The sequence below is a fragment of the Arvicola amphibius genome, chromosome 15, assembly GCF_903992535.2.
Source record: "Arvicola amphibius chromosome 15, mArvAmp1.2, whole genome shotgun sequence".
Classification (NCBI taxonomy): Eukaryota; Metazoa; Chordata; class Mammalia; order Rodentia; family Cricetidae; genus Arvicola; species Arvicola amphibius.
This window is the reverse complement of record NC_052061.1, coordinates 49,370,464-49,382,562: the sequence shown is the minus strand read 5'-3', so window position 1 is coordinate 49,382,562 and position 12,099 is coordinate 49,370,464. Positions and strand designations below refer to the sequence as shown.

At 51.5% G+C, this 12,099-nt stretch overlaps 1 protein-coding gene across 1 annotated transcript; it reads left to right on the top strand.

The window, feature by feature from the left end:
- The first annotated feature begins 353 nt into the window (after positions 1–353).
- On the top strand, positions 354–10,259 carry Dbndd1 (dysbindin domain containing 1). Its single transcript, XM_038313320.1, is given in 5 exon segments — positions 354–425; positions 427–505; positions 6,144–6,293; positions 7,052–7,192; positions 10,061–10,259. Coding segments are annotated over 5 exon segments (585 nt in total). The 5' UTR covers positions 354–368; the 3' UTR covers positions 10,219–10,259.
- Positions 10,260–12,099: the final 1,840 nt, after the last annotated feature.

The window sequence follows — 12,099 nt, the reverse complement described above, 5'->3', positions numbered from 1 at the left end:
TGCTTTGACCCTTCTTGTGCGACCTCCTATTCTAGCTCCGCCGGACGCCTCACGTAGTTGGCGCCCCACAAATACCTATGGATGGATGGACCGAAGCCCGCGCAGCAGCTTGTCAGTGCGCAGGAGTCCTGGACTGCGGTAGCAAGCTGTAGCCCTTGGTCCGCAAAGGGTATCCCTGCTGGAGGGGTAGGGGTGTGGGGATGGGGGTTGTTGTTGGCCAGGTCGGCAGGGGGCGCCCGAGGAACAGGGCGGGGCCGCACCTGTGCTTCTGGCTGCTAGAGATGGGGAGGGGACCGGAGCCCGAAGCAGCTGCGCGCCCCGCCCCGCGGCCTCCTCCCCGCCGCCGCGGCCCCTTGGCTGCTGCCCCGATGCGCTGCTCCCGAAGCTCGGACCCAGTAGTCGCCAGAGCAGTTGATGCACCCGGGCCGGCTCGCATCGCCGCTGCCCACACCCCTCGCGGACCCCATTGGCCGCATGGAGTCTCCGGAGAGCGCTGGTCGGGGAGGTGAGTAGGATCCAGGTCCCCCAAACCCCAGCAACAAACCGCTGCCCCTCCCTCTGCCTACTGGCCCGCTGCTCCCGGGGCCTGGAGACCGGCGGGTGCCTCCTGAGCCCACCCGTCCGACTCAGAGCTGGGGGGCGGAAGAGGGGGCCGGGCCAGCGCCTTGGAAATGTGTGGGGACCCGGCTCGGGAAGCACAGACTGCGTCTCTTCCCCGGCTCTTCGAGCTCCGGGTTCAGAAAGCCTTGCTAACTGCCCTCCTAGGCGGTGGCGAGGGGTTTCACCCTGAACCCCCTACCAGCCGAGGCTAGGAGTGGGGGAGGGGCGTGCCGGGACCGGAGTTCGGGGTCTGGAGAGGCGATCCTTGGAGACGATGCTACCCGCTTGTTCACGCGTAGGCTTTGTTCGCCCCAGCGGCGAAACCGGGAGGAATGACAAGAGGCGGAAGGGGGTCTGGGGCTCTGGGCTGAGCTGGGGTTTTGGTGAGGTCATGGCGCATGCACCCGAGCTCTTGGTGCTGCAGGGCAGCGGTGTCCGTGCTGCCCAGCTGCCACATATTTGGAAGGGAAGGTGTGAATGGTATGTTCCCTCCTCAGCCTCTCCCAGCAGTTAGGGACCCAACAGAAGGTTAAGGTCCTACCCGAGTCTGCTCTCCTTGGAGTCTGCCACAGGCAGCTGGCTAACAATAGGGGGGAACTCTTAAAATCACCCCCCTCCCGGCTTTCCAGAAAGCTTTTCAGGGATCAATCGCTGTGGGAAGTTGGATGTAAGCTAAACAATCCTTCGCTTGCCTAGCCTTGGCCAACATCTCTAAGATTTCCTGAAGGTCCCATCCCAAGGAGCCACCAGGTGCCTGAGGATTTGGCCAGCTTGTCATTCTGCTGACATCCCAGTCACACGATGACTTCTTGAAGCCCAAAGGGCTGCCCCCTGGGAGCTGTCCCCAAGTTGTCTCCTGGGTCTGCAGGAGAGGAGTAATGTCCTGTTTGAGAACCCTTATCCTCCTAAGCATCAGACATCATTCAGCCCGTGGGACTGGTTGTGCTTTTTGTTGTTTTGTTTTTATGGGAGATCAGATTTCTTTTTTTTTTATTTTAATTTTTTAAAAAGAAAACAAACTATCTTTATTTTTCATTTTACATACTAATCCCAGTTTCCACTCCCTCGCCTCCTTCCGTATTCCCCACCACACTACCCCCATCCACTACTCAGAGAGGGCAAGGCACATTGCTTTGCGAAGGTCCAAGGCCCTCCCCCCTATATCCAGGCCAAGCAAGGCATCCATTCAAAGAGAATATGTTCTCAAAATGCCAATACAAGCAGTAGGGACAAATCCTGGTGCCACCGCCAGTGGCCCCCGCAGTCTGCCCCAGCCATACAGCTGTCACCCAATTCAGAGAGACTAGTGTGGACCTATGCTGGTTCTGTCCCTGTCCGGCTGGAGTTGGTGAACTCCCATTAGCTCAGGTAAACTGTTTCAGTGCGTGTCCCCATCATGGTCTTGACCTCTTTCTATCGAAAGTCCCAGGACCCTTGGTCTTCCCAGCACCAGCTCTGTGGGTACCAGAAGGTAGATGGTTTGGAGAGCAAGGACTTGCTGCAGAGCTCAGGGCTGTTTTTGAGCTGTGTGATGTTGGCAACCTGCCCGTGCCCCCTGAGTCTCTGTAAGCATGGCTATCAGTACAGACAGCCCCTTGTATAGGACAGAGATTTTTCTTTCCTTCTCTGGAGAAAGGAAGTGCTTGCCCAAAAGCTTTAATGTAGATGGAATGGGTTGTTTCTGATGTCTAAATTACTGGCCGGGGTAGTCATTTAGTGCACCTGATTCAGTGAACGTACACCAGGTACCTATTCTGTGCAGATGCTGTGCCTGCTTGTAGGGAAGAGAAAACCAAGAGAGCTTGTGCTCTCAGGACCTTTAGTGGGGTTTTCTTTTCTGCATCCTGAGCTAGCAAGCTCTACTTGGTGGGACTTCATAAGGCTTCATGTGGGTGACTGTCATGTCTGAGTGGAGCGTGTGAAACACACACACACACACACACACAAGCAGAGCCCACTGTGGTGGAGGTGTGTATACCACCTCCCAGGACCACAGCCAGGCTAGCTCATACAGGCTTTATCAACCTACCTTCAGTATTTTGCATCAAATCTAGACTCATTTTCATCAATAGCCATTGAAGAAACTACCTCCAAAAGGTAAAATTTTTATAAAGTATCGTTAAGTCAGGGTCTGACAATGTAGCATTGGCTATACTGGTGCTTGCTATGTAGACCAGGCTGGCCTCAAACTCATAGAGCTCTCCTGCCTCCACCCCCTGTGTGCACCACCATGCCAAGCCTAATATATAACTCTTATACCTAAATAATTGGTGTGTGTGTGTGGGGGGAGATTTCATTACACAGCCCTGGATGGCCTGGAGCTCACAGAGATCTGCCTACCCCTCGAGTTAAATTAATTTAATGCTGGAATTAAAGAAGTGTTTGAGCAGCTGCTCCGGCAGGCCCAGCTACTAAATTTCTTTCTTAAAAAGTGTGCAGACCATGGAGTTAAAGCATGTACGTGAAAGTGTAAAGGTTCCCTCCTTGAGAAGCCCACCTGAGCCTTTGGGAACCAAGTCTCTGTCTCTTCCCCATCTCCAAGGGGTCCCCAGAGTCTGTAGAGAAACAGAGGCTGTGGCCCTGCACTCGAGACTGAGAGTAGACGTGGGTCTCAGCTTCCTTAAGATACTGAACTGATGGTATGGGTTCAGGGAGTGAGATGCTGGGGAAATGAGGCTCAGGTAGCCCCTATTTGTGACCATTTCTCCCTCCTGGTGGTCATTTTGTTTACATTTATTTATTCATATCATTAATTCGTCTGTTCCCTTGTTCAGTGGCATAAAGCACGGCCAGGCCTTTGGAGCACAGCAAGATTTGGGCCTAGCTTCCAAGCCGCAAATGTACTAGATATAGGGCAACAGCAAAGCCCTTAGGAAACTCAGCACCATCGCTCCGAGTGCCACCCACAGGTTAGGGCAGCACCAGCAGCCCCCTGGTCGAGGTACCAGAGCCCAGGATCGCTGTGGAGTCCTTCCCAGGGCATCAGACACCCACATCCATCTATCCCGCCCAGGGTGACTCCAGGAGATCTGAGCTATTGACTCCCCTCCCGATTGTCTGCCAGTATTTGACCCTGCCCTGGCCTGCCTAGTATGCTGGCTGCTTCCTAACTGGGAAGAACAACAGATTTTGTGGGTAGAGAATCTGTTTCTTTCCCCCTACAGTACCTTGCAAAGAAGGTGAAGACTGACCTGGATGATTCTTAGCACAGCCATTCATTGTGGGGGCTTGGGGTCCTCCATTCAGATAGACAGAGATGAGTCAGTCACACACACACACACACACACACGGATTGGGGTCATAGGCTTCCTCTGTCCTGGCATATTTTGACTTCTGGCTTCAAACTCAAGATCTGCCTGCTGCCACTTCCCGACTGCTGGGGTTGTAAGTGTGACCACTACAGCAACCTCAACACTGGTCAGTTGGTTTGTTTGTAGACATTCTTACTGAGCCCTGCCTCTACCTCCCAAGTGCAGGGTCTATAGGCAGGGCCGTACCACAAGAATGTTCCTGATGGTGACAATTCCATCTTCCTCATTCTCTTCCCCGGGGATTTGGCTTAGGACAAAGCACCAGGATTTTCAGGATAAGACAGGACCAAGGCCAAAGCAAGACGGTGATATAAAGACTTTACAGATAACACTTGACTAGTGTGCATGACATTCTTGGTTTGATCCCCAGGGCCCCACACCAAGAGGTACCGCATCTCATTGACTCTCATGGACAACATATGAAAGGATGCAGTAAAGCCATTGTTGTCTTGTCCCAGGGGCTGAAGACTCGTGTGATCCTAGGATCTCTAGTGAGGGGTGCAAGACAGGGATCATGCTTGCTATTTAGCTAAGGTCCCAGATGGGGGTCCCCATCTCAGCACAATGCCCCAGAAAATAGAGCACACTCCAATAGAACCTATAGTTCAGAGGTCCATAGTCCAAACGTAACTGTGGCCTTCTACCATCCCCCTGCTCCTGCGACCCTGGCCTCATCTGAGATCCACACTCCCTCTAGGTCCTCTGCATCCACTAGGAAAAGGCTGAAGCGTTCATGGATGCTCCAGCCCCACATCTGCTGCGAGCACATTTCATCAGGAAAGGCAGTCTAGTCTGACCTGCAGCTGTCGACAGTGGGAGCCTGGGTTGTAGCCGCCTCGGTTCAAGTCTTGCTCACAGCAGCAGCTGCTTTTTCTCAGTGTGTTTGGTGTTCATCCCCCAGGGCTGCCCAAAATAATCCATGGGACACTTGTGCATCCCAGCATAGATCCACAGATCAAATGAGGGCTCTCATCCACACCAGGTACACAGAGAGCCTTCAGGTGGGGGTCAGACACACCATGAAGGATCTAGAAACCAGAGAGGGAAGTCTCTGGGAAGAGCCCTAGAGAACAGGGCAGGGAGGTTAGGAAGGTAGGTACGCTCTTCTCTGGGATAGGCACAAGGGGACACACCTGACTAGCTATTGGGATCTCTGGCAGGGTGTGAGGAACGGGAAGAGGGCTGCTGAGGGGGATGGGACAGGAAAGGAGATGAGGGGTATCTGCTAAGGGCTCTGAGCTGCCCCATGGGAGAAACTGCCAGGATGGGGTATGGCAATACAGGAGGGTTCTGAAGGCCACTAAGTGACAGCTCCAAGTGCTGGAAAGGAAAGCACGGGGACCAGTCTGAGGCTGAGAAGCAGTCTCCATCCCAGCAGATGCCCGAGGGTCTCTTGTTCTCCAACAGAAAATTGTTAGATAAGAAAGACAGCCAGTAGTGGTGGTGCACTCGGAAGGTGGATCTCTGCGAGTTCGAGGCCAGCATGGTCTACCAAGAGTGAGTTCTCCAAAGCTACGAAAAAACAAAAACAAACAAACAAACAAAAAACCCCAACCAATTCATTTTTTTTTTTGCATTTTTTGAAAAGAACATTCACCAAACTGCAATGGGGCTGATGGTGAAGGATGACAGGAGAGCAAGGATACCACTTCCTACTTCACTTCTTTTTCCATTGACTCCAAAGATTACATAAGTTTTTTTTTAATTATAAAAAATATATAGCCCAGGCTGGCCTCAAACTCATGATCCTCTTGCCTCTGCCTCTTTCAGCAAATCCTACCATCATGCGCCACCACAACTGGCTACATAAGGTTTTTATAAGGAAGTCAGTTCCCAACAGAAAGATGGGAACTCACAGTTGACCCAACATTAAACCTTAGGCCAGCCAAAACCTAGACAAACTGCATTATAGAGACAATGGAGCCTTACACTGGCAAACCTGCTGTGGAATTCCCATACTAAGAGCTCCCTGGAGCTGCACTGCTGAGCAGTCTGTCTGTCTGTCCGCTCTCAGATATCCTTTGCCTAGTCACCCAGGGAGGACAGGTTCTGAGAGGGAGCAGCAGCATCTCTGCATCCCTGAACCAGTCTGGGAACCCCTGGCCGCAGCAGCATGTCAGAGGATCTGACGTACCAGCTCCTCATCGCCTTCCCCAACCGTCTCAGGTCCCAGTCCTGGAGGGATGTGGGGGTTCCCCTGAGTGTGGAGGTGACACTATGTCTTGGTTGCAGAGATTGTTAAAGAAGTCAAGGTGCCACAGGCTGCCCTGAGTGTTCCAGCTCATGAGACGGGGGACACTTGCCACACACCTGTGACAGAGGGGGAAGAGGTTGGCATCCCAATACCAGCCCCAGGGTTCCTGCAGGTCACGGAGAGGAGGCGTAAGTATCACTGACCATCCCAGCGGCACAGAGGAAACCCAATCATTGGGGACAAAGCAGCCTGAGTGTGAAAGGCAGCAGCACTGCACAGCGATGGGCAACTGTGCATGCAGCTGTCCCAACTGCAAAGCGGAGGAGCTGAGAGCTCTACAGCCTGGAGTGTGCAGTTATTGGACCTGTAGGTTTTGTCTAATACTGACTTTACAGAAAGTACCAGTTCAGGGAATGGCCCAATGGGTAAACTGACTGTTGTGCAATAGAACCTGAGTCCAGATCCCCAGAACTGTAAAAACAAAACAAAAACAAAATGGGGGGGGGGTGTTGGAGAAATGGCTCAGAGGTTGCTCTTCCAGAGGTAGTGAGTTCAATTCCCAGCAACCATGTGGTGACTCATAACCATCTATAGTGCCCTCTTCTGGCATGTACACGTACATGCATGTAGAACTCTATATACATAATAAAATCTTAAAAAAAAAAAAAAAAGGTCGTGGTAGTACATGCTTATAATCCCTGAACTGGGGAGGCAGGAACAAAGATAATCCTCACAACTTCCTGGTCAGTATAGCCAAATTGGTTAGATGAAAATCCCCGACAACTGAGTTAGACAGCCATCAGCTTCGGTCTGCATGCATGTCACACATGTAGGAAAACATACACATCAACCCAAAGTGCCAGAGCACCCATGTGGGAGGAAACCGCTGAGGTGTAGGAGCCTGATCGAGGGGGCCGAGAGGTAACCATGTCTCCTGCAACCCCAGAGCCTCTGAGCAGCGTCTCCTCTCTGGAGGTCCACTTCGATCTCCTGGACCTCACTGAGCTGACCGACATGTCTGACCAGGAGCTGGCCGAGGTCTTTGCGGACTCTGATGACGAGAACCTTGCCACTGAATCCCCAGCAGGTGAGGCTGCACACTGGCCTGAGGGAGAGGGAACGGGCAGGAGGTGGTCTGGGGAGTCCTGGGGCCCCTGCGCCCCTCAGATCTCTACTTAGAAAAAAAAGTTTCCACCTGGTTCGTGTATTTAGTCCTCACATTTCATTCCTTATTTATATTTTGCACTATTTCCCATATGCAAAGGAATTTCCCTCCTATCCTATCTACTTCTTCACTTCTTCAAGTGAACAACAGGAAGCCAAAGCTATTATTCCTTGCAAATATAATGTAGCACAAATTATAATTGGTATTAATAATAAAAACTCAGAGTCAGCTATCGGGGGCTGAAAGCTGAAGGATCAGAGAAGCAGAGCGGCCAGCCACTAGAGTTCCTACCTCTACCAGTACTCAGACCAAAGGGGCGAGCCTGTCCTCAGACTGCCCTACTTCTCAGACTCCATTGAGCTCCTGTCTCTTCCTGACTTAGATTCCTCTCTCCACCCAGCCATATCACTTCTGACTCCACCTCCCTAGTGCTTGGATTAAAGGTGTGGGGTCCCAACTATTGGGATCACTTTTGTGTGAGCTCTGTTTCTCTTTTAGACTGGATCAATTTTGTATAGCCCAAGGCAGCTTTGAACTAACAGAGATCTGTCTGTCCCTCAAGTCCTGGGATTAAAGGTGTGAGCCACCACTGCCTGGCCTCTAGTGGTTTAGCTCTGCACTCTGATCTTCAGGCAAGCTTTATTTGTTAAAACACAAACAAAATATCACTATAATATATAATACTTTTAATCCATGTGGATTTTAAGTTAAGCCAAGCACAAAGAGAGGGGGGACATTCACCTACCTGGACCACTCCTCAGATCACCTGACTGGTTAAACCTCTGGAGATGAAGGGGTGTTATCATCTGGAGCTGGGTATGTGAGTAAGTCTGTAGCTTCACCATGTTCCCATCCTCTCCTGAACCCCATGCCAGCAATGTTCCAATCCCTATAGTCAGAACATAAGGCTTGCCACAAATCCTTACTGGGGACAAAGCTTTCAATTAGTCTCCAATTTAAAAAAATGTTTTTTTTTTAAATTTTTCTAGATAGGGTTTCTCTGTGTAGTCCTGGCTGTGCTAGAATTTACTATGTAGACTAGGTTGGCCTCAAACTCAGATCTGCCTGCTTTTGCCTCCTGAGTATTGGAAATAAAGTGATTTTTTTTTTGCTTTTTTTTTTAAGACATGGTCTCACTGGGTGGTTGTGGCACACATCTTTAATCCCAGTATTCAGGAGGCTGAGGCAGGCAGATCTCTGAGTTCAGGGTCACCTGGTCTACAGCCAAAATTACATAGAGAAACCCTGTCTAGAAAAAACAAAGCTGGGTAATGGTGGTGCACACCTTTAATCCCAGCACTCGGGAGACAGAGGCAGGTAGATCTCTGTGAGTTCAAGGTTGGCCCAGTCTACAAGAGCTAGTTCCAGGATAGGCTCCAAAACTACAGAGAAACCCTGTCTCGAAAAGCCAACAATAACAACAAAGAAAGAAAGAAAGAGAAAGAGAGAAAAGAAAAACAAAAGACATAGTTGATCTCACTATGTAGCCCCTGGTTGACCTCTCTTTGTAGACCAAGGTAGCCTCAAACTCTTAAGATCCAACTGCCTCTATCTCTCAAGTACTGGAATTAAAGTTACTACCACACCTGGCATTTCAACATTTAAAAAAGTATCAATGTGACCTTCAGCTGTCCACTTTGTGCTGTGGGGTAGGAAAAGCAAAGGAGCTGAGCCCCACCCACCACCAGCTTCAGCTTCTCCCACCCCCAAGTCAAAACATGTATACACGACCTGGGATGAGACCTATACTGTACACCGAGGGCCTCGTGAAAGGCACTTACTGTCCTTTTCCTCTTTTCTTTTGAGACAACGTCTCGCCATGTAGCCTGTTGCCCTGAAACTCAGAGATCCACTTTTTTTGTCCCCCCCCAAGTACTGGGAAGTCACCATCCTTATTGAAGGAACTCCAGCCCCAGTGAGGCTCTGCAGATCAGTTGCTCTCATGCTTCCTGGAGGTAGTGGTGGTGTGGCGCATACACACACACACACACGAGAAGCTGTGGGCTCTGAGATAGGACAGCTACATGAAGGAGGACCCTAGCTCCACCTCATGGGTGTCCTTGGCCCATCTCTCCTGCAGAATGAGCTCTGCCTGATCCTGGGGGCATCCCTTCTTAGTGCTACCTTCCCTTCGAGGCTGCCTGTGTGGGCTGAGCCAGGAATGCCGCATGACAGCTGTGGTGGTAACCCATGTGGCTGGACATGCAGAGTGGAGAGCGCAATTCCAGCCCAACTGTGCCCCTATCCCCATGTGGCCTGCACCCTGGAGAGGAGCTGAAGTCTCACGATGGGGCACAGATTATCAGGTCTGTAGGGCTCCAAGCCGTACTAAGCCACTTAGGAAGTCAAGGCTTGGGCAGTGTCATATCAGGTCCACATAGGGGACAGGGCAGACAATCTCAAGACTTAACTTGAGCCAGGCAGAGTGGTGCATGGCTTCAGTCCCAACACTGGGGAAGCAGAGGCAAGTAGATCTCTGAGTTTGAGGCCAGCCTAATCTATGTGGTAAGTACTAGTCCAGCCAAAGCTATATGGTGAGACAAAAAAAAAAAAAAAAAAAAAAAAAAAAAAACCCCAAAAAACTTAGCATTGATTTTAGTGACTCCTAGGGACATCAGAAAAGCCCTTGCCCAGTATATAAAATCTTCAGCACAGTGGCAGACACCAAGAAAGCCTATGTATACCCAGAAGCAGTATCAACAAGACTGGCAGAGCCACAGTGTGGAGCCTCAGCCCCTGCCCACCCTCTGCCCCATTTTCCTGAATTCTAGACTTTTTTTTTCTTCCCAGGTCTGCACCCACTATCTAGAGCTGGCTGCCTACGCTCCCCCTCCTGGACAAAAACAAGGGCGGAGCAGAACCGTGAGAAACAGCCCCCCAGTGACCCAGAACGACAAGGTACAGCTGTGGACACGTTCCTCGCCGTGGAGGGGCCCAAGGAAGATTAGCACAACTCCATCTCTTCCAGAGCTGCTGAAGGGCTGGGCCAGACCACCATGATGGCAAATCAGGACAGTATCGACACAAGAGACACATTCTCTCAACTCCAAGACTCCAGCCATCACTCGACAACACCCCAGCACAAGCACAGCCCAGTGGCCTTAGGTCCAGCTGGTTCCTGGACCCCGAATCAGGGATAACACCGCATGGAATCTCTGCCTTGGGATGAGGAGGGATGGAGTGGACAATGGTGGCCTCGGTCTTCTCAAGACTTGTCTCTAGGACAAGACGTTTTGTCTCTTGTGAGATTCCAAGTAGGTTCAAGGTACGGGGATCCAAGCCCATGAGAGCTGCCCAGGAACCTGTAGGGAGGTAGATATCCAACCTCGGTGAGCTCATAAGCCCAAAGTAGATTTGGTGGTCAGTCATGGTCTGTCTCTACTGTCCAGTCGAGTAGCAGGGACAGGTTACTTCCCTAAGACTTGCACCCTTCCTCTGCCCTGGGCAGGTGCCACTGTTTGCAGTCTCGCCCCAGGCTTGCTTCTTTGTGTCTGTGGGTGTGACGGCTCAAAGGCTGAGGAGTCACCCCGTGTCTTCCTTCCTTCAGAACACCAAACCTGAGTGGCAACTCCCAGATCGCTCGGAAGGACAGAGTACCGTCTCCCCATTCCTGTGTCTGTCATAGGGCATCTCCTCTGCCTGTCCTCCACATCCCATGCCTAGCTCATCCACCCACATCGCCTGTCAAATGCTCTGACACTGTGGATCCCTCTCGGGAGCAGTTCGGGGAGGCAGGGCCAATCCAGCCACCCACTCTGCTGAGATGCTGGAATCCTCAGTTCAGACGCTCTCAACGCTACTTTCATGTGCTCAAAGACAACACTGACTGCTGCTCTGACCACGAATCAAAGACTGGTTTTAAAATAAAGGTTTACTTGCATTTTGTCCCTAGGCCGACCTGCGCTGCTGCTCACTGTCTTCTGAGAAAGACAAGGCTTTTGATCTTCATTGGCTGTGAATGCTCCTGGGGGGGTGGGGTGGGGGTGAGATGCCATGGGCTGCTTCTGGGGTGCTGGGAGCAGCCGAGGACGTTCCCACTTCAGAGCCGCTCTGCCTCTGCACTGTTGACCCATAAATGTGGGTTATTTCTGCCTGTCTCCTGAAATGAAAACCAACCCCGGTTTCCAAAGGACACAACCCAGCAGCTGCCTTTTAATCTCAAGGTATCTGTGAACCCTTGGCTCCACTCCAGCCTGCCAGGGTCTTACCCCCACCATCCACTCTTCCTACTGCAGCTCCCATGGGGCACATTTCCAGAGTGGGATTAAAGTATCACCATCCCTGTTCCAGTGGTCCTTCTAGCCCATGTCAAAGTGCCACTGGGAGCTCTGCTGTGCTGTTCCCGGCTGTCCTTATTTGAGCTGCATTTTAGGGGCAAGTGCCCTGGATTTCTAGTCCCCAAGTAATACAACAAAAGGAACCACTAAGAAATAAAATCCTGCCAACTCTTCCAGCCAACAAAGGTGTCCTGGGCTGAAGGAGCACTCTGTTCGGAAGTCACCGGGAAGCCCAAACCTTGCTGCTTAAATTAACAAGTGAAATGAGGTGATTATGAAGCCAGCCAGGAGCGACCTTTCTGCAGGCTCAGGTGACCGTGACTTTCCACACGGGTAGTCAGATCTACGGTGCATTTTCTGGGAATGGAGTGATTTCTGACACATTCTACACATCCATGTCCCTTTCCCCGTCCTCAGGGGGAAGCAGGCGGGGAGATACTCTGCCAACCTTACTTGCTCTTGGTTCTGAGCGGGGAAGAAGGGCCGGCCGGCCGGCTCACACCTCCCACTGGCCTTCGCTGGCATACTCTCAGGTGTTCCTGAGTGGAGCAG